The sequence below is a fragment of the Mastigoproctus giganteus genome, chromosome 7, assembly GCF_048544385.1.
Source record: "Mastigoproctus giganteus isolate SK-2022 chromosome 7, ASM4854438v1, whole genome shotgun sequence".
Classification (NCBI taxonomy): domain Eukaryota; kingdom Metazoa; phylum Arthropoda; class Arachnida; order Uropygi; family Thelyphonidae; genus Mastigoproctus; species Mastigoproctus giganteus.
This window is the reverse complement of record NC_143581.1, coordinates 24,436,927-24,464,869: the sequence shown is the minus strand read 5'-3', so window position 1 is coordinate 24,464,869 and position 27,943 is coordinate 24,436,927. Positions and strand designations below refer to the sequence as shown.

The window sequence follows — 27,943 nt, the reverse complement described above, 5'->3', positions numbered from 1 at the left end:
AGGCGTTGGGAGTGCAGGAAATCTGCGTTTATATAACAGATGACGCACATTTTTCCTCAATGCGCATGAGCTGTTCCATTAACTGTGATCAATATAACACATGCTAGAAAAGTATTACACCATTTCTTACGGCACGTAACCAGGTGACACAGCCTCGTCTTCATTCTTCTGTGATTTAGGTAAGAGCTTTATGTTTTACTTACTCTCTGTTGTGGAATTAGCTTTTAGATATTCCTTTGATCACAGTAGTTATGGTCGTTTCGTGGGTTGTACAATCAAATATTATTATTATCGGCCCAACATTATCTTGGACAATTCCATGGCGCCTACATCTTGAACGTTTTATAGGTATCACGCGCCATGTTCCAGCAAAACAATGCTTCGTCCTAAATAGGCGATCAGTGTCAAAACTTGGGTTGAAGAACACAATTTCCACTCTTCTGGCCGAACGGAGTTGAGAGATGAATCCGATTAAAGAACTTTGGAATTAACCTAATATTTCTGACCAAAACAATGCTTCTTCTTTCTACAAGCGAAATCGGCGCGGTAACACAGTGGTTATAATCACTGAATTGCCCACACTGGGTGGAAAAGGCCCGAGGTCAAATCCGTCAAAGACTTGAGAAATTTTTATGGGCCTTTTTCAAAATGCAGTTGCGTTAGTCGGTCTCAGGCGAGTGTAGCATTATGTTTTCTCCCGGAAACTAGAGTTTTTCGTCCAGCAAACAGCAAATTGACTTCAGAACACACTCAATTTATAGACATAATATATGCGGAAGAATATGATCTATTGTTGTTGCTGATGCGCCTAAAACCCTAACACAACCGTCAACCAACTGTTATGTAATTCGCGGTCAGTATCAGAAAGATGGTGGACCAATGCAGAAAGTGTTATGGCAAGTCATCGTCGGTTAAATAATTCTTTGACATGGCGGACTGTTGGACCACTTGAAGCCGGACGGTCTCAGGCGAAGATGACACGTTGGCTTACTGTATCACGAGTCGTGTCATGGAAACGGTTTCAAGAGAAGGGAACCATGCAAAAAGAGCTTGCCAAAATCACTGGAGGGCACGTCACCACTATTTGGCTCTCACAGCAAGATGGAACGCTGCGATGTCCTGCTTTTTATTTTTATTAATAACAAGATACACAACAGGTTACCGTTCACAGTGTATCTGAGAGTAGAATAATGAACAGAGTCAATAGCAATAATAAGAAATCCAACAGGAAAATAAACTTGATATAGATCCAAACATTAAAGTCATATGTACAAAAGAGGTGCGCATTAAGTTAAGTTACCGCTAAGAAAATAATAAATAAATTAATTATAGATTACAAAAATAATCAAACAAATAATTAAAAAAAAAACTACAATAATTAGATGTGAGTTTGTCACTTTGCAGTTCAAGAGAAAAGGCAAACTTGTGGATGGACAGTCATTTGTCAATTTATTGATTTTATTCAGTGGACTGAAGTTCATAAAATCCAAGGTGGTTGAGTCAAGGAGGAACAAGGTAAGATTCCTGACTTGTCTACGAGGAGCATGGAAGTCGATTTTACTAAGGATATCAGATGCTTCATACGTTCCAGTGATTACTTTGGCTAGACGGCTGATGTCAGCAAGAACTCTTTTAGTGCACAGAGGCTTTAGATGACAGTAATCGCACAGCGATTGCACTAAATGATAAAATAGAGGGTTACGGAACATAAGGTAACAAACAAATTTTATTTGGACTGCTCCATGCTTTGTTAATTAAAGTCTTTGTGGAGAATTGCAGATGGGTGAGCTGAATTCAAGGATTGGCAGAACAATAGATTTATAAAGGATAACAGTATATCTGTAGTTTTTGAACTTGTAGGTGTTTCGTTTGATGAATCGCAGTGTTTTGAATGATTTGCTGTTGATTTTAAGGACATGGGCATTAAATTTAGTACTGCTGGAGAAGAGAACCCCCAAGGCATTAACTTGGTCACACCTTTCGATGACTACAGAGTTAATAGTGTACTCCAGGATGAGAAAGAGATTATTTTACACTTCGAGAAGTTACCAGGCATGTCATTGAGAGGTAGCCACAGAGAGAATTTATTAAAGACGCGTTGAAGCTGTTGAGATTCGGTAACCTCTTTCACGGCTGAGTAGATCTGAAGATCATCTGCATAGAGAGCAAGTTGAACATTGGAGGTGCAGATAAAAGAACGAAGATCATTTATGAAAACAATGAAAAGTAGAGGACCTAGGGGGGGGGGCCTTGTGGTACTCCACTTAGTGATGTAAATGGATCGAGTTCACTAAATTGACGATAACGCTCAAAAGGAACGATTCATAATATGATTCCGTAGCTACGAGAGCAAAGGGTCACTGTTACCATATAGCTTAAGTTTTTCTAGAAGCTCTTCGTGCGGGACTTTATCAAATGTTTTAGATATATCTGTGTAAACTGCATCAACATCAAGAACTTCAGAGGTGTGACTTGAAGCCCCAACAAACGGAATATAGTTCTTTTCTGTGTTGAGTCCCGTTTTATCCTACAAACAGATTCTAGAAATTAATTCATCTGGAGATAACGAGGAATGCGGACCCCCCATCTCTCCAGCATCAGAGAAAGGGACACTTAAGGTGGAGGCAGTATTCTCGTGTGGGGCGGAATAATAATCACCGGCCCACCTCTCCATGTTTTTGATAGGGGTACCGCGACTGGAATCCTATGTGCCACATTTTAGGGGTGCTGTTTTCCCAGATTTTCTTTTCGTGCACGACAACGCCACTGCACATAGAGATCAAGTGGTAGTGCAATATCTTGAAGCTGAAGATGTCCAACAACTGCCGTGGCCCCAGCACGATCACCAGACTTAAATCCAATTGGAATGTGTGGGACGACGCCCTTGGGCGTCGCATTGAACGCCGATTGCCAATAGTTCGATCACTTGGTGAGCTAATGCCTGCGCTGGTGCAAGAATGGGATTTGTTGCCACAGAATCTTATAGACGCCTTATATCGAGCATGTTTAGCCTTTGTCAGGCCTTTTTAGCCTTTGCAGGGGAGCATATGCCGTACTGATATCATGTGACCATATTTTCGAGCATTTGTATCGATTTCTGTAATGTGATCTTTTTGGTAATTCGTATACAGTCCTATATATATCCGTTATATCTGTCCGCGTTTCTTGCTGTATCTATCCTGATTTCATAGATGTTCTATGTTTCACAGCCATATCAAATTTTGCCCCATATAATTGCAAGCAACAAGTGTTACATCACGTTTTCTAAATGCTCTGCTAATTTGTCGATCGGTGTAGATACGCTCTCCAATGCTTTTTTGAATTTTACAACGCAGTCCATTTAACCTTGTTTTGTTTTTCATTGTCCCACTGGCTACAAATAAAAAAATACAGAGTACGCCCTTTTGGTTGGAAAAATGGTTACAACTGTTCTCTTTCCACGCCACGCTGAAAAATTGGAGTTCCATTTTCAAACGGAAACGTTTTGCGATTTTCTTACTGTGGCTGAATTAGGGGGTTTTGTCCAAAAACAAACATCGAAACTGACCATTTAATACGCGAAATTAATTTGTTGATCACTCGGTTTTAGACAACAACCATCACCTCTCCCCACATAAAACCCATATGATTGTGGTATTAAAGGAAAGAACATGTACTGTGACAGATTTCCTTTGTAATATAGAACTGAAAAAAGCGCGTGTCGCCAGGATGTTGTCCTTTTATGGTCTTATCCATATCACAAATATCTTTGTAATATAGAAATGAAAAAAAGGCTGACTCTCTTTAGAAAATACAGCTGCGAGTTACAGACTCCGAAAAAATATCATGCCCCAAACTAGAGCAGCAAAGCAACGGGCACAAAGTGGCAGGAGTGCTGTGACTCGGGGGAGAACTGAGGGGGGGGCGATTCTCCAACGCATCACAGCCTAAAAAAAGTGCAACTTGTGAAATGTTTGCCGAACTATCTGGAACGGAACATGATATTGCCATGGGGGATGTCTTTGTGTGTGCGCGATGTAAGGAGTGTAATGAAATCAGGCGACAACTCAGCGTTGTTATGGGCCTATATGAGAGTTTGAAGGACAGGGTGGATGCCCTCGAAAGATCTAAATTGAGGGGCCCATCAGGCCCTCAGCTGCCCACATCAACGCCAGAGCTTGCGCTTGGTCATCACGCAACACAGCGGCAACCCCCAAGGCAGAATGCGCTGGTCCCAAAGGAACTAGTAGTTGTTGGTGACTCTATTGTCAGGGAAACGGGGAACATGCTTTGTAAAAAGGATAGGTGGAACAGGATCAGGATATGTCTGCAAGGGGCAAAGGTTGATTACGTTGTAGAGCAGATATCATCTTTTAGGGGCACAAAAGGTGATAAAGTTGTACACGTTGGCACTAATGATATTAAGAGTAGGAGACCGGCGGAATTACTTAGCAAGTACAGGTCACTGATGAAAAAAAGCCGTGAATTACGGTTTAATTTGAAAGTGTCTGCAATTCTGCCCAGACACGATAGGAGGGAGTACATGATGAGAGCCTTGTCGATCAATTCGGCTCTGGAAAGATTGTCCAAGGCTCAAGGGATAGAATTTTTTTCAGCCTGGACTCTACTTGTTAACAGGAGAAATTGCTTCTACAGGGATGGGATACACTTAAATAGAAAGGGTGCAAGAATATTTGCTGATGCTATTGAGGCAGTTTTAGGTGGGTCGGAAAACTGATAGCTTGGGGGATACAAGGACTAATAGTTTAACAGTATCCGTAGGCAGAGGTGAAGGTGATTCTTGCACAACTTCTATTAGAATAAGTAGCGACCTGGAGCGAGGGGTGTTAGGGATTTCAGGACTGATGGTAGTCATCGTGAAACAGGTGGGTATATGGGATGTGTTAGAGTAACTAGGAATAAGAATAGGTGCATGTATACTTGCATGTATACCAATGCTAGAAGTATAGTAAATAAATTTGATGAATTTGAAGTGTTGGTCAAGACATCAAAGGCAGATATTGCTGGGATATCGGAGACGTGGTGTCACACAGATATAAGGAATGCCGAAATGGAATTTGGGGAGTACAATGTGTACAGAAAGGATAGACAGGATAGAAAGGGAGGACGTGTTATGCTGTTAATAAAGAAAAACTTAAAATCAAAAGAAGTGCATCCAGTTCATATAGATGAACAGTGCACTGTTGAGTCAGTTTGGTTGTGACATAAGCACTGCGAAAGCAAAAATAAGAGTGGGCTAGTAAATCGAAATGTCTTAAAATGGGGAATTTCAACTTCCCAGATATTGACTGGAACTTGTGCGTTGGGCACTCACACACTAGTCAAACTTTTGTGGATTTATTGGATGATTGTTTTCTGCAGCAGCATGTTCGAGAGGCAACCAGAGAGGGTATCTGGTTATCAGCAGTGATAACCAGATACTTGATCTGGTTATCACTGCTGATCTGGTTATCAGCAGTGATCATTCATGTATTAGGAATTTGCAGATGAAAGAACCACTAGGTGGCAGTGATCACAGTATACTGACGTGGATTTACTTAAGGATTTAATTACCATCAGGGGTAAAGGAAAGGGTTTTTGCTTCCGTAAAGGCGAGTACAGTGGTCTCCGACAGTTTTTAAATTCTGTATAGTGGGTTTAGCTGACGATGTTACCAGCAGTAAATTCTAAGTGGGAAGCGTTCAAGGAATTAATCGTGGAAGCTACTAAAAGTTTCATACCTATTAAGAAATATTGTTTAAGGTTTAGGCCTAAATGGTTATCAAATGAACTAATGAGACTTGTAACAGAGAATAAAAATGTATGGGATGCATATAAATTATCAAGCGACTCAGAAGCCTATGGCAGATATAAGTTAATCTGTAATCAGGTCACAAAGGTGGTTCGGCAGGCGAAGGCAGATTACGAGAAATCCTTGGCAAAAGATGCCAAGAAAAACAGCAAGGATTTCTTTATTTATATAAACTCTAAAAGGAAGGGGATGAACCTGATTGGTCCACTTGACATCGATGGTTCGACTGTTGATGATCCTGCTCTGATAGCAAACAAACTGAATGAGTATTTTGCATCTACATTCACACAAGAGGAGTTATTAAGGTTTCAAAATGGCAGAAGGTTATCAAATTGTAGCAGGGTGCTTAATGATTTTGTAATAACTGAAAGCAAAGTGGAGGAGAAATTGTTGACGTTAAACGTAAGAAAAGCACCTGGGGTGGATGGGATCTATCCAGTTATATTAAAGGAGGCGGCAAAGCAACTAAGCATACCCATAGCCATAATTATGAGAGCGTCCTTGGACTCAGGGGAGGTTCCCACGGACTGGAGATGTGCAAATGTATCCCCAATTCACAAAGGGGGATCGAAGGGTGACACGAGTAATTACAGACCAGTTAGTTTAACTTCTGTTCCGGGTAAAATAATGGAGTCAATGGTTAAAGATGCATTGCAGGATCATCTAGACAAGACTGCAGCAATAATTCAGACACAGTATGGGTTTGTTAATGGAAAGTCTTGTCTGAAAAATTTGATAGGGTATTACAATGTGGTTACAAAGGAACTGGATGCAAAAAATAATTTTGATATCATATATTTGGATTTCAGGAAAGCTTTTGACACTGTTGTGCATGGAAGACTATTGTACAAATTGGAGCAGAATGGTATTAACGGTAAGTTGCTACAATGGATAAAAGGATGGTTAAGTGGGAGAAGGCAGAGGGTGGTAATCAATGGGTGCTGCTCTTCTTGGGCTAATGTTATTAATGGAGTCCCACAGGGTTCGGTGTTGGGTCCACTGTTGTTTTGTATATTTATCAATGATATTGATGAAGGTATATCAGGCTTAATGTCGAAGTTTGCAGATGATACAAAGGTTGGCAGGGTTGTTAATGACAGTAATGGTAGTGTGCTACTCAACAGGATCTAGATAATTTGGGCAGATGGGCTAAGAAGTGGCAACTGAAGTTTAACCTTGACAAATGCAAAGTACTGCATATGGGTAGAAGTAACCCCAGAGAAACGTACCAACTGTGCGGTACTACACTTAAGGTGGTAGAATATGAAAAAGACCTTGGAGTATTTGTGCAGGCAGATATGAAGTTTTCTGAGCAATGCAGACAGGCTGCCAGAGCAGGACATGGGGTTTTGTCAATGATATATAGGAATTTTGCTAGCAGGGAGAAGGAGGGGATTGTCCCTCTGTATAAGGCAATGGTCAGGCCACACCTTGAGTACTGCGTACAGGTGTGGAGGCCTCATTTTAGGAAGGATGTAGATTTGCTTGAGCGTGTACAGAGAAGAGCAACACGATTGGTGAGGGGAATGAAGGGATCCTCTTACCAAGAGAGGCTTAAGTTCTGCAAATTGTAGTGGCTGGAGACTAGGCACCTGCGCGGTGATCTGATTGAGGTGTATAAGGCCTTGAATGGGTTCAGCACGCTGAATTCTGATTCGATCCTTCCACTTGTTCAGATTACGAACCTAAGGGAGCATAAATTCAAATTACGAAAGGACAGATGTAGAATAGATGTGCGGAAATTTGCCTTTAGCCAGCGGGTGGTTAATTTCTGGAACAAACTTCCATCTGTCGTTGTGGAAGTTGATAGGTTGAATAAATTTAAGGAGGAACTGGACAGTCATTTGGAGAGAATGGTGTGATTTTTTTTTTTTTTTTTTTTTTGGCTGATGCTGCATAAGCTCATACATTTGCTTTCTTGCATCAAATGCCACTACTACTACTACTACTACCATCACCTCTCCCCACATAAAACTCATATGATTGTGGTATTAAACGAAAGAACATGTACTGTGACAGATTTCCTTTGTAATATGGAAAATGAAAAAGCGCGTATCACCAGGATGTTGTCCTTTTATGGTTTATCCATATCACAAATGTATTCTGCATAATATTATTGTTTCTACATTGCAGTAGAATTCAAAACCATCCAGGCGAAGCCATAATGTGATGCTTTTATGAATATGAATATCCTGTTTTCTCAATGGTACAATGGGGAACCACGCATCAATTCACTCATACACTTCTACAAAATTACTTGCAATTTATAATATGACTTTGTAGAAGATGAATTTCCACGTCTTGCAATCCCATGAATGGTAAGCACTGATTGTGAGCGCCATCAGATAGGTTTTGTGCACCGAAAGGTAAACTGTAAGGTATTGACTGTATTGACTTTAGCAGCAAATAATCAATTTATTTAAGGAGTCAGTCGTATTCAAACCCTTTATTTTTATCACCGTATTAGAAGGTCGAGATCAAATGAGTGGAAAAAATTTGAAATATGAACTTTGTTTTGTTGAGTCTTTGATGATTATTCCTTTAAATAGATTTCAGTTCATTCAAATTATTGTCCCTCTTTCTGTCTATTTTCTTCTTATAGTGCAAAATTTATATTTCTTTTAAATGGAGTTGATTTCGAAAAAGGATGACCGCCATTGTCATGTTCGGTCATGATGTTCGGTTCTTCAAGTAGTTCACTAACTTCTTGGTTTCAACTTGTCAGCAGCCTATACGTTACTGGAAGACAGTTGATTGGGCTGTGCTTTACAAGATTTATACAACCATTATCCTTACTTTCAGATAAGGATTCCTTGTAGTCAGAGAATCTGGCATTGTGTTAAAAGTACCTTATCACGTGGCTACTCCGAGGCAAGCTGCTCCGCTAAATGTCTCTTTCTACGCCTGAATTTCATGTGCCTCTAGTTGGAGATATTGCGGGTCTTTCTCTTGAATCTCCCATTCTGCCATCCCTTCGATGCCCTTGATTTCCATGTGTTTTCGAACTAATCAAAATGCACCGTCGTTATTCGTACTTCGCTGCGCCACAGGCTAGCTGAGAATCCCCGAATGTCTTCTAGTTGGCCGGTCCATCACTCTTATCCAGTTGGCCTATGTTCTCTTTTAGCAATTCTATCGTCTGCTGTAGCTTTCTTTCCATTCCAAGGCTGGTGGATCAATAAATGGTTATGTGGATGGCATCTTGTGGTACTTCGTTGTTGATGAGGTAATCGGTATTAATTACCATTTGGGGTGGTAAATGACTTGCTGGACGTTTGGTCTCCGTTTCAGACTGGTGTGGATTTCTGTGGGGGGGGGTCATTACCTCGAATTCTGCAAGGATCTTCTTCTCTCGTTTTTCATTCTTATTTTTTGGTCTCATGACTAAACAGTCCAGAACTGTTTCCAACTACTTGGTTTGTAATTCCATTCTGTTCATTATCATGTCGGTCTCTATCTTGGCTATTTCTTAGTACACTCTCATGATGAACGTGTTCGTTTCGCTGTTCCACTTCAATCGTTGGCTTTTTCTTCCTTCCTGAGGATGTCGAGATCAAAATGAGTGGAATTTCCACGTCTCCGAGCGGATTTCCGGAGGAAGCTCTTCGGTTAGTTGGGCTACATGGTCCCTTGCCCTTTCTGTCCAGTAGGCAAAGCTTGAGACAGCGTCACTACTCCACTCACTTCCTCTGGGGGTGCGTTCTACTTTTCGAAGCGATCCCCTCTGCCTAAAACCTGAACGCAAGTGACTTTATCCTGCACCACACTCGAGGCAGTATTTTCAACATTTCGACTTCTCATTTTCATCCAGATATGGAGGGGAACAGTTTAGTTTTCGCTTTTGCATCCAATAGTGGGTGGTAGTTATTGGGAGCTAGACCAGATGACCCACTTTCTTCCCTCACTTTAACCTTGGGATGTGGGTTCGATGAAGCGACTTTGCGATATATTATTAAGTGTCATTGACGCGATTCAAATCCACATCTTTTCCAAAGGGTGTGAGAAGGAAGGGTACGTGAAAACTCCAGTAGATTTGCAGTTTCCGAGATAATCATAACGGCACGTCGTTTGTCGCTGATTCCAACCCACGTTCCATGGTAAAATCTTTCGTTTTTTTCCTCTGCGCAATAATTTGCATACAAGCACATTCCTGAGTATCTGCACACCTGCTTTATAACGCACGTGGCAAACACACGATGCTGTTACTGAGAGAGAAATCCCTCTCAGGAAATGAACAGAATTACATAATATAAAAGTGGCAGCTCAGTGCATATAAAACGATAGAGGGAGTGCAGGAAAGCGGTGTTTATGTATGTGTAAAAATGATTCACTCTGTTCCTCAATGCGCATGAACTGTGCCATCGACAGACATCAATATATTACATGCTAGAAAAGTATTACAGCGTTTTTTATTGCGCATAACCAAGTGAGACAGCCTTGTCTCCATCCATTTGCGAGTGAGGTAAGAGCTTTACATGTTTTACTTTCTCTCTGTTGTGGAATTAAGTTTTAGATGGTCTTTAATCATAGTAGTTATGGTAGCTTCATGGGTTGTACAACCAAATGTCATTAATGTGAGTCGTACATTATTATCTTGGACAAAGCCATGGCGCGCGCACCTTGAAAGTTCTGAACATATGATGTTCCAGCAAAAGAATGCTCCTTCTCTCATAGGCAATCGGTGTAAAAATTTGGGTTGAAGACCACACGCCTGGTCGAAGAGATTCTAGAGATGAATCCGATCGAAGAATTTTGTATTTAACCTAACGTTCCAGATCAAAGCAGTATTTCTCCTTTCTACAACCGAAGTCGGCTCAATATCAAGGCGTTTATAATCACCTAACTGCCCACACTAGATTGAAAAGCCATGAGGTTAATCCGCCAAAGACACGAGAAATTTTTATGATTCCTTTCACAATGCAGTTGAGTTAGTCGGGCCTAGGAATAGCATTGTTTATTCTCCTGGAAACTGGGGTTTTCCTCCAACAAATTGACAACATAACACACACAATTTACAAACATAATACGGAACAATATGGCGAAGTTGCTGAAGCGACTAAAATCCTACTACAACCGGCAACTACCTTCTACGTAATTCTCACTCTTCATCAGAAAGATGGTGGACCGATGCAAAAAGTGTTTGAAGGAGCAAGAAGTTTGCCTGCAAATATATATCGGTAACAGTTTTCATTTTCTAGTTTATTAAAAACAAAACTCTTTGAATCATCCTCCAAATACACTGAGTGATCACTGAATTATGACCACCTACCTAATACTTCCTCCTTTTGCCCTCAGTACAGCAGCTATCCGACGTGGCATTGATTCAACAAGATGTCGGAAGCGTTCGGGAGGTATGGCCGACCAAGCTGGGTGTAATGCGGTCAGCAATGCAGGTATGTATGGAGGTGCTTGGTTTATCTTTCCATAGAAAGGCATATCAGTAATATGCCTTTCCATAGTGCCCTACAAGTGCTCTATGGAATTCATATCGAGGGAGTCCGGAGGCCAATCGATATGCTGGAAGTCAGATCTCATGCATGATGGATGAAGAGCCTCATGTTGTTGATGCCAAATCCGTACACGACCATCCACAGTTTGGAGTAAATAACGTGACACATCCAACCAGGACACAGTCTTCAAGTCTTTTAATGTCCAACTTGAATGCTCTTTGCATCAGGCGAGTCTTTTACTACGATGCACCTTGATTAAGAGAGGATGCCGTAGGGGTCGTCTGCTGGTATAGCCCATACGTGTGAGCGTGCGACGAATGGTCATGCCAGATATTGTTCCGGATTGGCCCATGTTGTATTGGGTGGTCAACTCTTCAACGGTGCTGCTCCTGTTCGCCTGTACGAGTCGTCGCACCCGGCGCTTACATCTAACATCAACCTTACGCTGATCTTTGCAGTTTTGCCGTAAGGTCGTTGCTTTAACATTTTGACGCCAGTCCTGTTACACTTTAACTACGGCAGCTCTCGAACACCCCACCAGTTCAGCCGTTTGGGAAATCGAGGTACCAGCTCGTCGAGCACCCACACTCTGTCCTTTGTCAAAGTCCGATAAATCCTTCCTTTTATCCATCACGCTCGGAATTTTACTACCTACTGAACCAGTGACACCTCATCTATGCTACGTACTTCGACTAACTCCGCACTCTCGTATCTCACGTGGTCAATGGGTCGCATTCAGTTTTCATAAGGGTGGTCATAATTCAGTGATCACTCAGTGTATGTTATTATTGTTGCTTCCATGTTCTGATGTATCCAATCTTCCAAATACACTGATCGCCAAGATTAAGAGAATAAAAATGTTTCCGTGAATATTTTATTGTGAACCGAAGTGTCACCGGAGGAGAATTTTTGATATAATAGACATCCTGGCATGCAAATTCCGATTGTCCAATAGAAACCGATCTGCCACCTAAAATTATTCATGCCTATAAAAACACGGGTTGTGGTCACATCACTTCATTCCCGTTTATTTATTTTTTTGCTTGCCTAGTGGAATAGCCACATCTCCAGTACTGAGAATGATAAGTCATCGTCTTTCGGATGATTCTTTGAGAAGGCAGCCGTTGAACGACTTGAAGCAGGGCTGTCCCAGGCGGAGGGGGTATGTTGGATTAATGTGTCATTTAGTGTTATCTCGGCACTATTGAAGCAGTTTTAGAAAGCAGGAACCATTACAAGAAGAGCCGGTCAAGGTTGTTCGACGGCTACGTCAACCAGAAAAGACCGCTGTCTGGCTCTAACAGCAAGAGGTAACCCTACAGTGTCCTGTCATCAACTGTCTCTTGAGGTTGCATCGATCACAAGTGAAAAAATGTTTCCAACCAGGCTGTGTTAAGAAGTCTGGACTCTATGCAAGGAAGATAGTGGTTGGTATCCCATTAACGCCACAATCGGCTTCAGAGGTCGTCGAAACCGATGCCAAGAGCATGTGACCTGAAACCCTAACAAATGGGGTACGTTTATCTTCTCTGATGGTGGGTCCCGTTTTAGTCTACAAACATATTCTAGACGTTATTTCATCTGTAGAAAATGAGGCACGCGTTACCATCCCTCCAAGATCACAGAAAAAGAGATCCTTACCGTGCAGGCGGTTTTCTCATGTTGGGAGATCCCGACATAATGATGAACGGCAGCACCCTTCTTCATGTTTTTGATAATGATGTCGAGAACAGATCATCGAATAGTTTCTATTTTCTTTTCACGCACGAGAACAACATGCTCATCGAGCTCAGGTGGTGGAGGAATATCTTGAAACCGGAAATATCCAATGACTGCTGTGGCCAGATGAATGGTATAGGGGATATACCTGTCCGAAGTTTCTCGTTGCCTCCTCATTCCATCATTATTCTATGGTACAGCACCGTACTAAATTTTCTCCTGCTTCATCGCAAGTTTCTCAGGTTACACTGCGTTTTATTGGGTTCTGTTAATTTTGTCTAGCAGTGTAGATACGCTCTTCTTCTATCCACTTATTAATTTTGTAATGCGGTGCATTTAACCTTGTTTTGTTTTCCTTGTCCCACTGGCTACAATTTCCAAAAATGGTTGCGACTGTTCTCTTTCGACGCCACGTACAAAAAAACTTAGAAGTTTCTTTTTTAAACTGGAAACGTTTTGGGAGTTTTCATACTGCGGTGAATTAGCGGGAATTTGTCCAAGAAACCATTCAAAGTGACCATGGAAAACGCGAAATTAACGCACATACACACGCGATTCCTCATGGCCCTAACTACCTCTGCCTTAATTTAAGACAACAGCGATCGCTTCCCTCCCCATACAAAACCCATATGACTATTGTATTAAAGCAACGAACACCTGCGTGTATTGTGACACATTTCCTTTGTGTGATTTGAATAGTAATGGCCAGGATGCGTCCTTCTATGGTGAAATTCATACAGAAAATATTTCTGAACAACGTTGTCGTTTTGACATTGAATTAGAATTCAATAACCATCCGAGCGAATTCGTAATGTGACATTTTGATAAATATGAGTTTTCTCAATGGGGTAACTCCGAGGTACTGAGAAGAAACCATTTTAAGTACTCCTACACGAACAGATTTAAAATCTACACTTTGTTTTATTGAGTCTTTGATGGTTATTCCTTTAAATTTATTTCAATACACTCAAATTATTGTTCCTTTATCTGTCTATTTCCTTCTTATAGTGTAAAAGTCATTTATTTTTAATTCCAGCTGATTTCGAAGAAAGATGAATGCCATTCTCATCTCAAGTGTCTTTTCCCTCTTCGGCTGTGTTTGGGCACAGGATCTTATAGGGTCTATACCTACTACAATTATTCTATGTCCCGGTGTGCCAAGTAAGTGTTTATCCGAACTGATTGGAGATTGAATAATTCGGATGATCAATTTGTTTTCACAAAAAATAGTGTTAAAAATCTTTAATTTAAAAAAAAAAAATAGTTTAAATTGATCTGTACAAGAACACAGAAGTACATATTCTTGTTTATGTTACTGTACTGCCCATTCTGACTGTTTATATGACAACTACAGTGATAGCGGATGGCACTAAATACCAGCTCGCTGCTCTATTGGACTGGCCAGATAGTCTTCACTAAGAATCAATGTGGCCATGCAGACCCCATTGGACACACACTCGTCATTTCTTTAATAAAATCCCAAATTCCCTGTAGTATATGTTCGGGTCTTTAAAGATTCTCATCATCATTATCGGTGGTCAGGGTAATATTTAAACTACCCAGTCCCAACTAATGTGTCCAGCAAATGAACACGTTTTCTGTATCTCCATAAATATGAAGGATTGTTTCAAATTTCAGTTCTGTATGGGTATCTCCTCAAAGAAATCGACTGGATCAATCTTTTTTGATTTTTGAGTATCCTCCATCTGGAATTAAAAGAGATGAAAACGAAATAGAACAGAATCCATTCGGTAGTTGAAAATTGTCAAAAGTTGTTGAAGTATGGCCTTCTTTGATGGCATCTCGTTTTAGATAAGTCAAGCCTCATGTCATCTCTTAGCAAAATTGAGAAATTTCAGGTGCAGATTTTAGGAATCTAACAGCGCCTTCCCAAGTACTATTTTAATTTCAATGAATCGTTCGGTTGTCTGAACATTATACTACTGTTTGTGTTCAGCACCACTGCTGAACGTAAACATGTTCAGCAAATCAAGATCGAACTCCAATTAGTTCAATTTCAATTTATAATCTTATTTTGATTGTATTAACCAGAGAATTCACTAATGATTATGTTTTATATTTTTATTAGATTTGTGCAATCGGCCGTTTAACATCAAAGTCTACTGCTATACGAGAGCCAACCTTAATAACCCTTCAAGTCATACCTTAGGGAGTACTCCTCTCAACCTTCCCTACTGTAACACCATGAGACCAACATATGTCATATTTCGAGGCTATGGTAGTATATCCCCATCTACACCTGGGGTAACTATTTTGTAATTTAAAATTCTAACTAAATCAAGACTAATTTGACCTCCAATTAAAATTTAAAATCATTTTAACTTCATTTTTAAATAGAAATGAATTTATAACGGATCATTAATAAAACGACAGTAAGCATTTCCTCTTTCTGAGTAGATGTCTAGAAAAAATTAAAAAAATCTTCTTGATCTGCATTTCTAAGTTTCCTAAAATTATAAATTAGAATTGTGTAGTCAGATTTGAGTAAAGCAGTTGATTCATTTAACCTGGTGATGTTAATGTATAAACTGGAGAAAAATGAGACAATATGGAAGATTCCAAGGTGGACCAAGACCTGATGAGGGATGAAAAACATGCTGTAGTCAGAAATGGGCACCCTTCAGGAATAAACAGTATAGCAAGTGGTGTATAATGCCACCGGAGCTGACTCCATATTATTTTTAATTTTGTTATTGACAACAGTGAACAAGGAAGACTGTGAAGGTTTTCTAATGGTTTGAATTTCGGGTTGATGGTTTAGCTCAGAAATAGCTCTGCTGTTTCATGTGGATTTGTACCGTTTTCAAATATATTCTGAAAAAAAATACAAAAAGGTTTAAGACTACAATGGATACACTTGGTGAAATATATGAGGAGAGGAGTAATCTATAAGAGGAAGGGGGTTTGAAAAGTTCGTGGCCGGAGTACAAAAGGATAGTAGTAGAGTGTTAAATATGTTTTTACTTTATGTATAACACTTGAAATAGTAATCCGACAAGTTTTATGCGGTGACAATAAGGCCTTTGTTTAATTACAAGTCCTAAAGTCAACAAGGTCCTTTTAACGAGATAAGATGGACAAAATCAGTCATCCAATATTTTGGAAAAAATACACACTAACAACAAAGGCAATACATGATGATAGGTTAAAATATTGACGGAGAATTCCCCTTCCTATTCCATGATTAAGAAGGGGACAGCAGAACTTAAAGAGAGGAGGAAGAGCCTGAAGGTGATCCACTCTGGGGAAGACCTGCAACATCCATCACTCCAATATTTGCTGACAGTGTGCATAATGTGTTAATGAATGATCAAGAGTGCCAGTTGGGTACATTGACAGTATCTTGGGCATCTCATCTGAACGTGTCTACCACATAATAACAGAATTTCTCGCCATTAAAATGGTTTCGTCACGATGGATTTCAAAGTTGTTGACAGCAGATCCATTTTCCCACCGATAGTGAGGTCATTTCTGCAGTGGGTACGTTCCTGGGGGGGGGGGGGCAAGAAAAACCTTTCCTCGCAGCTGAGATCCACGCATTGCAGCATTGGTGACAAAATTATATTGACTCGAAAGGACACGTAGTTGACGTAGTTGAGAAGAAAGGTCTTATCAGGCTTCTCAAATACAAATGTCACTCTCAGGCACGTAATTTTCAATTGCCCCTTGTAATTCTGTACGGGAATTCCAAATATTGGATTTGGATATGGATGGCGCATTTACAAAGACAAACCTTCTATTCAGGATTAAGCCGACCGGGCTAGCCGAGTGGGTAAAGTACCTGCCCGGCAACCCAAAGGTCGCGGGTTCGATTCCCGCCTCGGGCTTGGATCAAAGTACTGCAAAAACCTTGGGAGGTGCAATATGGCCACAGAAGCCGATGCGCCAACAACTACCAAATCAAAAAAAAAAAAAAAAAAAATATTCAAAATTAAAAGAAATGGTGACCAGATTGGCGGTCACCATAAGAGTCGTTCTTATGTAGAATGGGACGATGCTTGGCAATTAGTTCTTCTCAGACTGGGAAGGGAGGAAATATTGAGCTTATGAATCTTCTAAATGCTCGTAATTTCTTTTCTGTTTCTTTTGAAAATAAAAATAAATAAAGAAATGGAGTTGTTTTTCGATCTGCCCTTTCAATAATTCTTCTAACAATCCGTTTAACAAGAAAAGAATCGATGAATCTACTAAAACGTTCCACTTAAACTTATGTATGCAGACTGCTTATACTGTTTTGTAATAAATTGTGAAAAATCCAGAATACAATTATCATTAGATTATTACTGAATTGTGAACTAATTGAGAATTTCTAAATCCTTGTGGGAAGCTAGATTGGCATAATTCGTGAAACTGTTTTTGCTCTTTACAGGATTTAATAACTACGTTGTTGAATAGAGGAGATCGTAATATACTAGAGCTTTATTATCCCAGTATAACCGGAGAGCTATACACACAAGCTGTACAAGACAGCAAATGTGGTGGTGATATAATCGCTAAATTCCTAAATCTTGTTATAGTAAGTATATCAACTTATCAATCCTATTTGCGCTTTGTAAATAATACTTAAATCAATGCTAAGCCCATTATTTCTCGTATCGTACTTACATAAAGACCAAATAGCGCACCATTATCGATTACAGTGCGAATACTCAGTCAGGAACTATTCGATCACTTCTGATCGAATAATCGCAGGCAGATGATCACTTCTCGTCAAAAACTGGATTATTACAAAGTTGGACTGCATGGATTTTCTTAAACTTATTGATGACAAGGCGCGATTGTCTTTGAGTAGCCATACAGATAGGAAAGCAGCAGAGAACCACAGATTTTTCACCCATCTGGACGATTGCTATTTATTCCAACAGGTCAGAGACAGCACAAGGAGGATGGAATATCCACGCCTCGGTTCTCACCAAGAAACAAAAGTGTCAAAAAAAGATAACCGCCTGTCAAAAATTGTTCCTAACTGCTTAGTCACTTCCACCATTGGAATTTGTTTTCTCTCCAATAACACCCTTGGATGTCTACCTGGATCCAATCTACCTTTAAAAACCATCATAACAGTTTTTTATTTGAAGAAATGTTTAATTTATGCAGTCTAGCCCGTGAGACTAAACTCTCCATTACAATCTTAGCATTTATTTCTAACATCCATCTGGACCTACCTGGCAAACAGACAACCAGATCATCTGCATATGCTATCCTTTTGCAAAAATCAAACCTTTCCTGTGTCCATAAATTTAGGAGAAGGTTCTAAAGAAGAGGCCCCAAGACAGAGCCCTGGGGACAACCTCTTGAAACCTGATTACTGTATCTAAGATGGTGTGAACATACAACTATCTGTCTATTTATTAAATAACTTCTAATTAAACTATAGAGATGTTCGGGGCAATGTAATTTTCTTAGGGAATTCAATATACTTTGATGCCATACAGCGTCAAAAGCACCTTCAAAATCAATATACAAAACAAGTACATATTTGGATTGGGCTGTCTGTATACTACTTAACAATTCACCAGCAGATAAATCTTTAACAAAACCATATTGACACTGTAAAATAATATTATGCCTAATCATCCATTCATTAAGTTTCATTTGAATTAAACGGTCAACAAGCTTTCCCAAATTCGGAAGTAATGAGATTGGTCTGTACCCTCTGGGATCAGTTATCTCTTTGTCAGGTTTATGAAGCAACTTGAACGAAGCTACTTTCCAAAATCCTGGAAATGTACTGTCATTATAATATTTATTAAACATGTTTAATATGTATTGAGCAAATATTTCAACCCTTTTAATTATTGCATTGTTCCCAATGAGATCAATCCCAGGGGTCTTATTCACATTTAATTTCCCACAAATATCTTTTAGTTCTCTCAAAGTAAATAGCTGAAATTCAACAGGACAAGAGTATTTACAATTATCTTGTCTAATCTGCTTTTCATAATAATGCACTTGCTGTATTTGCTCGACAAAATTGAGAGCACAAAATGTTTTTGATGAATATTTTATTGTGAACAGTGTCGCTGAAGGCGAATATTTGATATAGTTGACATCCTTCTGGAAGGCATTGCAACCAGACTGTGTTAAGGAGGCTCAATTCAAGTGGACTCTACGCAGGGAAGCTGGGAAACCACGATTGGCACCTTCCACAAAACACTGTCCCATTAACTCCAAACTACCTGAGAGCTCATCGAAAGTGGTGCCATGAACATGGGACTTCAAGTCCTGACAAATGAGGTAGAATTCTGTTCACTGATGAGTTCCGTTTTAGCCTACAAATAGAATCTAAATCTTATATCGGGCATGTTTCACCGCTGCCAGGCCTGATCAGCCATTGGAGAGGATCATACAACGTTTGATTTTGTCAAGCAGTGTATACTTTACTTTTCGAACTGTTAACTTTTGTTGTTTCTGTCTTTAGGAAGCTGGCTGGACATCGATGGAAAATCTTCATTTCTTTTCAGGCAGTTTGGGATGTCATATTGCGGGATTCACAGCCAAGGTTCTGAAGAAAATGAGGCCAAGTGATCCTAAAGTGAAACTTATTGCAGGTGATTACAAAGTTGTCTCTAATAGATTTTTAATGAAAACCCAATAATTTAATTCTATTCTTGTTATAAAATTGAACTGAGGTATTGCCAACTTTCCTTAAGGGTTATTTAAAAACTTAATGCTGCTTTCTTACGTAGTCTGCTCTGATTATTAACTGATCAAAAATACTACTTGATGACCTCGAAACCTTGGTGTGAGAAGCCCTTTCTGTGGTGATATATTCAGTGATAACTAAAGAAAGTGCATTTACAGTTTGATTGCTTGATTCTTCGGCTTTATTGCTCACAGCATTGCCAATCACAATTTAGTAATCTCTAATTTAGGTGTAAGAAGTCTCTTCAAGTTTAAAGTTTTTTATTTTTTGATTAGACTCAATTAACACATAAGTTTAAACATTACTAAATAGAATTTAGTTTCACCATTCATTGTTTTAAGGCTTCTTTCGCAATGAATGCTACAGATACCTGTGTTGTGGGCTGGCTTGAAGGAACAAGGAATACAGAGAGGATATTTAGAGTAATTGATTACCAAGGAGTTAAAAAACACCTAATAAAAATAGAAAACGCTAATGTCTGTGTGTGTGTGTACACATTTAATGTCACTAAATTATGTTTATAATGGATAAATCAATATGATGCAAATCCACAACGGTTGCAGATACATTGAGCTAAGCTCTCAGCATTGAGTCATATAGGAGTCGAACAGCCTTCCGCGGTATTTCCCACCCAGCATCTTGTACGTGTTCTTGCAGAACATCCGTACTCACTGCTGGCCGGGTGGCTTTGTAGATGGAGTAAAATCACGGGCCACATGTGTTCGATAGGAGATTATTTCCCCTATCTCGCTGGCCAAGATTAGAACTTAGAGGAGTCCCGTGTGGTGCGCTTTCTGGCATTGTACTGCTGAAAAATGGCGTCGCTCTTACCTTTGTACAACAGGAAAGCAACGGGTTCCAAAATCTAGGTGACTTAGCGTCAGATTGCCTTTAATGAACACCAACAATGACTGACTATCTAAGCTCAACGCTAATCGGTCCTCACACCATTACACCAGAGGGGATTGGAGTATGGCATTCAACGATGGCTGTATAGTGATTGCTTTCACCATGTCGTCGTTGCTATGCGTGATTGTGACGACCATGGGACCCCCAACCAGGAGCGGGATTCATCACTTAAGACCAAGTGACGGCATTCTGTATCGCAGGTGGCCCGTGTACTGCAGCATTTCAGATTCTGTTGACGAAGGCATCAGTCAATGTAATCGGCGCAATAGCCAGTATTCATGGCAGACCTCTTCTTCCAGTCGACGTCTAATGGTTCAACAGTGACGGGGAGGCAGCCATCTGATATCGCAGCTTGTTGGATGGTGGCACTCTTGGCAGAAAGTGCGGTGTAAACCTGTAAACAGAGAAGTCGATCCTCCTGTTCTGAAGTCCGCCGCTTTGCTCCACTACCCATTCCACGAGCAGTCTTCCCTCAACCACATTTACCAACATCTGTATGTTGTGGTACTGTCACATTCCACACTTTCCACTACAAGACGAAGCGACCATTCAGCCTCTCAAAGGCTGGAGAGTCAGATTTTTAGTCCCACTTTCGAGGAGCTGGATGGTAGCCTTCTGAATCCTCCTTCTATTCAAGACCCTGAATTGCTCATATCAATGTCGAATTGACGTCTCGGCATTCTCTATAATCTAGTTACATTCTGAAGTCGTTTCCTGCGAGAAGCCTGTTAACAGCATCACACACGTTTTTAACACAATGGTCTCTACGTTCGTTTTTATATCAGTCGAAACTTCTGTATGACTGGTCCTGTATTTTGATTGGATGTATATCTGTATGTAACTCATCCGCCTGATCACTTGCATGCAATCAAATCATTTCTTCTGGGTGCTGAAATTTCGGTGTCACAGAGTATATATTGTCAAATATGTTCTTTCCTTGTATATTAAAGATAATCGACAAGTTGTTCATGTTACTGCCTTTATCTCGCACTTTATTGGCTATTAATGAATTTGTTTATTAATAACCGATTATTGTAAAGAAGTCTATAAAATAAATATGATTTCATCACTGGTTTTTTCTTTTGTTTTCTACTGTTCTAATCACAGCTACATGCCCGGCCATTTTATCATCCATGAGCTAAATTGTGATGGATTGCCGTTGGGCCTTGCAATGCCCGGACACGACCTGTCATAGCATTAGCCTGGAGTCAAATCAAAAAAGGCACAAGGATCATTTGGCCCATTCATGTAATAAAGCTGTCTTCAGATCCTTGAGCTATTGTGACAGGAGGGAGGGCATTGAGATGAACGCGCCTTTACAATTAATCCCAATACGCTGATCTCAATGTCCCTTTGAGGGGACATTGAGATACACTAGCAAGGGTAGATGCTTAATACTTTGTCGTTTTCCACAAATCACTCTTTCGCACCTCTGGATCGGGTCGTTGCTTTTTGATATTAAAATTACCTGTTAGTTGGAGTTAACAAAAAAACGTGAGGGATATATGTTATCACTCGACCTACAATGCTGTGATTTGGAAACTAGTCAGGTCACACGTTTCATAGTACTTTTTCGCATATTTCATACTCTGTGTGACCTACTGAATTTACTACATGGCCTGCACATAGCCATAAAGTGGCATCCTTGCACTATACAGTATAGCTATATGCAGGCGTTGATTGTGCCTATTTACTTATAGAATATACTGAAACTCTTGTCTTTGCTGTATTTCGACAGCTTTTTCTCCTGCTGGACCGTGTTTCCACAATAAAACAGCCGAAGACCGCTTGGATGGATCCGACGCACAATACGTTGTTACCTTGCACACCAATGGAAAGGAAAAAGCTGTGAACAATGGTGAGTATCTACCTTATTTTGAAAGTGCATAAATAATGATGAAAGTTCAATAAAATCTTCTTATTTTGTAATAAGTTTTAAAAATATTTATTCTAAAATGGCATTCGAGGATCAACTTTATTTGTATCTTTCTTTGCATTATTTTAACATAAGAAACGTATATTCTCTCTCTTTTATATTTTCTCTGAAACCGACTAACTCGGCCAAGCAATGAAAAAAGCCCATAAATGTACCTCGTGTCATTTACAGGATTCGAACCGGGATATTTCCCAGCTTACGGTTATAACCGCTGTGCTACCTGTGCAGACCATTATTTCGATTAGAAAATAAATTATTACAGTGGTATGTGTAAGATTTGCTGATTAAAATTCTAACAGTTTAATCCCCAGCTGATGGGACTGTCCAAAGCCACTCATTTCTTTCCTACATATCTGTGTATGAAATAAAATCGTACAACAGCATTTTACATTCGTGAAATGGATTTTATAGTAATTAAAGGAAGTTTCTCCCTGCCTGGGAGCACACGTGTCGCGTTGAGAACTGATAAATGTGTTACTACAGGTTCTTGGAATGCAGTCCATTTGATCGACATTGGCAACGGACATGATCTGATGGACTTTGAAAACGGGATAATTGTCGGGTACTGCTTTTAAGGATTGCAGTATTATGGAATTTACGAATCTTGTGGGCTTTTCGTGGGGTGCTGTAGGTAAGGTGTTCCAATATTAGACAAATAGTGAGCAGAGTAGTAGCTTCCTGATGAATGGCGGGCGCCAACGCCTCATCGATGGTCGTAGTGAATATAGGCTGTCCTGCCTTGTGCGAGACGATGGACGGAAATGGTGGAACGGATGGCTTGAATTTTAACAAAGGGACAACGAGCAGAGTTTCGAAGACCACGATCCAACAAACCCTTCTCCATTTAGGCTTGCAGGCAGTTTGCATTTGAACAGCGTCATTGTACGTTTGAAGACCAAAGAGGTATATCAAGAACAGGGAAGTGAAAAAGTTGTATTTCCTGATGAATCAGGACGGTAGATGGAGGGTAAGGAGTCAATTTGTTTAGAGGAATTACTCCGATATCTTGGTCTAACCGAAACAGGCAGGTGTGGAAGAGTTTTGCAGTGTGAGGCAGTTTCCTAGGAATCTCCTGGAACCGCCGTGCCCTAGACCCCAATCTGAATGCTAAAAACTACCTACTCGTGTGGCTGATCGGATTCATCCCTTCATTTTTTTAATTTACTGTATGAAGAGTACCTGCCAAAACTTTGGCGACACCTCTAGTCAATTCAGATAACTACAAATCAGTCCCCATCTGTATTGTCCAAATGTGCACGGTATGAGGATATTAAAAAGACAAAATAGTAACTAATAACAATAATAAGTAGAAAAGAATAATACACATACTTATGGGAGACAATCAAGGTCCAGGTTAAGATGTTCAAATCCAGTCAAAGTCAAATCCAAAGCCTACTGATGTTTGATATATATGGATTGTCCGTTGAGTGTTAACAAATGATGGGTTAGGTATAATCATGCTTATCTCAGCTAACTCGATGGAATGGTTTTAACTTGTAGGGGATGACTTTGTACATTGAACTGTCCTTCGGTGAATTGGACTTAACGGTTCCTGAATAGATAGCCCTGCCTAGTGACAGCATCACTCTGAATTTTTGATGATTGACGCAGTCCTCCCAAATAGAAATGGATACATCAGTGTACTTTCAACAAGTTGGTATACATGTTCACTATGATTTCATACGCATTGTGTGCAATTAGCCAATAATGGATAGATCGCAGGGAGAATGTTTTTTAATTTCTTAAACATATTATACCTAAAGATATATAATATAATCTTAAAATAAGTACTCTGTAATTAAGATTTAGAAAACAGAGTAATTGAGGAGCAGAAATGGATAACGTTGAAAGTGCCAAAAACTAAATTTAGGCTGGTTTTGGGTGGGGAGGGATAAAATTGGAGGCAGGAATAACCATAACTCATATAATGGTTAAAATTTATTTTCATTGAAGAAATTAAATAAAGTTTAAAAAGGCAAATTTCAACACTGCAACTTTTTAGCCACTGTCCACATCATAACACTCATTATCTTCATTGTGCTCTCCGAAACAAATGGTTCGATAAAAGTTTTAGTGTTCCTCATTGTCCAAAAACAAACATATAAAGTTATCAGCCAGTCTCTCAAAATCGAAGAAATCCTCTGACACATTTTAACTATCTCCAATGGTTTTTTTTTTCAGTCTTGCACCCGTCCATTCAATCAAAATGTTTGTCTAGTCCTGGCTTCAATATGTTTAAGCAGTCAACTTCCAAAACGACAGATGGAGGTTTCGTCCAGCAATTAACCACCCGCTTGTGGTTTCAAATTTCCGCACATCTATTCTACAACTGTCTTTCCTCAATTTGAATTTATGTCCCCCAGGCGCTTAATCCAGGCAAGAGGAAGAATCCCATCGGCATTGAGCCCTTGTACACCTCAATCTGATCCCGTCGCAGGCGCCTAGTCTCCAGACACTGCAATTTGCAGAACTTAAGTCTTTCGCCGTAATGGCACCCGTTTGTTCAATTCACCAATCTCATTGCCCTTCTCTGTACTCGTTCCAGCAGCTATACGTCCTTCCTAAAATTAGGCCACCAGACCTGTATACAGAACTCAAGGTGTGGCCTGACCATTGCCTTATACAATGGGATAATCACCTCCTCATCCCTGCTAAAACGATTCCTGTATATCAATTACAAGACACCATGAGCTACTCTTTCAGACTGTCTACGCTGCTCAGAAAACTTCATTTCTGACTGCACAGTTAACCCCAGGTCTTTTTCATACTCCACTACCCTGAGTGTAGTACCAAACAGTTGATATGTTACTCTGGGGTTACTCCTACCCACATGATTTTGATGACCTCTTCCTGCTCATGAGGGACCATGATTTTGGTGAGCATCTCTTTTTTCGATAAGCCCGAAGTCTCTGTCACACGCCATAAAAGGACGCCCTGAAAGAAGATATGTGCCCTCCTGGATAGCACAGTTAGTAGGATGGCCGTTTTTATTGTTTTGTGGTTATACACGATGAGAAGAGATAGAAATATAAAGTTTCCAACAATGCACTACTGAGAGAAACACAAACAACCTGAACACTTAACAGGAATCTTAACCTAACTGAGGTACGTAAGACCAGATTACACTTCAAAAACTGCCCAAAAATAATAAAAACTACAGAAATTTCGGAAGGCAAAATACTGTAAATTAAACTCACAAGGGCACATTGACTGAGGGCCGGCGCTGCTACTTTCATCGCCTTCAAGTCGCTAGCTATGTCACATTCACAGTAGCGCATTCTTTTGGCATGATTTCTCACCAAACAAGTATTCGCTGGAAATTTCCACATTCACTAGTCTGCCAAGCCAGGCACATACAACCGATTTATGAAAACAAAAAATGAAAAATTAAATTTCTGATCGTTTACTATTTCTGCTCCTTGGCAACCATATGTTCTCTTAATAACTGGAACGAATTCAATTTACGAATCCTGTTCATTATTATTTCGACAGATCTTGGAGTGTTGGATTTGCTGATAGCTGGGTTTGAACTTTATGGCCCGATTGGAGGTATCGATATATACTGGAATGGTGGCTTTTATCAGCCTGGATGCCCACAACGTAAGTCAAAGTAACTTCATTTAAATAAATTGTTTGTATAATATAACTCAGAAGCAACTGGAAAACTATTGCTTGGATATATCAAGATATAATCAATCATTTAATATATAATATTAGATATGAGAAAAATGGAGATGCAGATAAAGTTCATTATCTGCATCTCTGTTAGTTCAGATACGGATAATTGGTACTTATAAGTCGATGGACGGCCATCTTTATTTGAAATAATTATGTCTTGATAAATAGCTAGTTATAAAAACTGAATTATCCCATCCCTTTCTGTTAACGCATTCAAAATAAAGCTGAAGGGCAGTTTGAATTCGTTAGAAAAGATAATAATGCACAACTTAAGATATACTGCTTAGAGTTCTAAAACTGAGATAATTGGGAGTACGGGTTCCTAATCTACAAAGGAATAGGCGGCCGAAGCATTTCTGTTGAGGAAAGTCTGACACTAAAGTGGGTCACAAACTTCTTAATATAAGGGGTGTTCATTCTACTTTTTGTAAGACGAACAAACAGGAAGAGGAACACAATTACAGCTCTTTGATGGGGACAGCTGGTTGTGTCGATCAATTTAAAGGAGGGAGAAATTAGACTTGAGTTCAGGGACTGATCAGTATTAAAACCAGGGAGGTTGATCCTGGGACAGTAGATAATGGAACTGTGAGTGATAATGGATATCCAACGATATGCTCCACTATTAGATGGAAACAGGGAAGGGAGGACACGGCGGTAATGATGCTTCCTATTTGAGTTAGCACCGCTCTGTAAAAACGGAGTTTGCATATTTAAAAGATGACTATACATAATGAGTGATACCATATATTTCAGGATCTTGGTTGTGATTCAGAGCTGGAAAACTAATTAATTCGAAGGATTTAGTCGAAGTTTCCTTTGCTAAAGTTCTTCGCACTTCGAACAGCAATATTAGCATAAGCTGATAGCTTAAATTTATTTAAGCTATCAACTTCCACAACAACTGACGGAAGCCTGTTGCAGCAATCAACTACCCGTTGGCTAAAGGCAAATTCCGCACATCTATTCTGCAACTGTCTTTCCTCAATTTGAATCGATGATCCCATCCTCAGTTAACAGGCAGTTGAATAAAACTATTGCCATTCCGATTAGATGGATTTATTATTTGCATTATTTTATTTATTTCCATTTCATTGTAAATTTAGTCAGAGTTTTTGATTGCAGATTTGTGCTTCTGTGTGTGTATGTGTTTGTGGGAGGTGAATGAGACAGAAGCGAAATGATTTCAGCTATCACCTTCCAAGACTAACCTAGACTTTTTCAGTTCCACTATTAGATTCAGGATGTAGCCATGGCCGTGCACAGGATTACTGTGTGGCATCGATGAAGAATGAACAAATTTGCAACCTCACCGCTGTGGAATGTGATAGTCAGCAAAGTTTTAACGATCGATCGTGTACAAGTAGCAACAGCAGAAGTTTGGTGTTCGTATGTGACAAGTCCGACTACGATACTTATTACACTACAGGTACTCATAAAATGTATATCAATACAACTGCCGAAGATCCTTATTGTTTACAGAATGGTTCTTGAAGTTCTCTGAAGCCACATTCTCTCTTACGATGATGGAAACTGCGCACTATCTAATCAAATAACTTTTCATCCTGGTATTATTAAGATTTAACAGAATAAATTAATCAAATATTTGAGAATAAAACATACATTTTGGTCTGAATATGTTTCTTGAATCACAAAGATTGTGGATACTACACAATGGAGAAATAGGAAAATAAAGCTAGTTCTCGGAGACGTGGGGATAGCTCGTTGAGGGGGTAGGCTGCTAGTCTATGATATGCACTAAGGATTCAATAACACAATCACTATTCTTGTAA

General features: G+C 39.7%; 1 protein-coding gene across 2 annotated transcripts; it reads left to right on the top strand.

Moving 5' to 3' along the window:
• Positions 1-88: 88 nt before the first annotated feature.
• On the top strand, positions 89-27,732 carry LOC150082660 (phospholipase A1-like). Of its 2 annotated transcripts, none has more exons than XM_090378731.1 (8): positions 89-179; positions 13,997-14,121; positions 15,050-15,225; positions 17,351-17,497; positions 19,403-19,532; positions 22,275-22,394; positions 25,965-26,072; positions 27,376-27,732. In XM_090378731.1, the coding sequence occupies exons 2-8, from the start codon at positions 14,013-14,015 to the stop codon at positions 27,642-27,644; spliced, it is 1,059 nt and encodes a 352-aa protein (XP_090234857.1). In that variant the 5' UTR covers positions 89-179; positions 13,997-14,012; the 3' UTR covers positions 27,645-27,732. The 2 variants fall into 2 exon arrangements, with proteins under 2 accessions (XP_090234857.1, XP_090234858.1); XM_090378732.1 differs by lacking the exon at positions 89-179 and adding an exon at positions 10,234-10,253.
• The last annotated feature ends 211 nt before the right edge of the window (positions 27,733-27,943 follow it).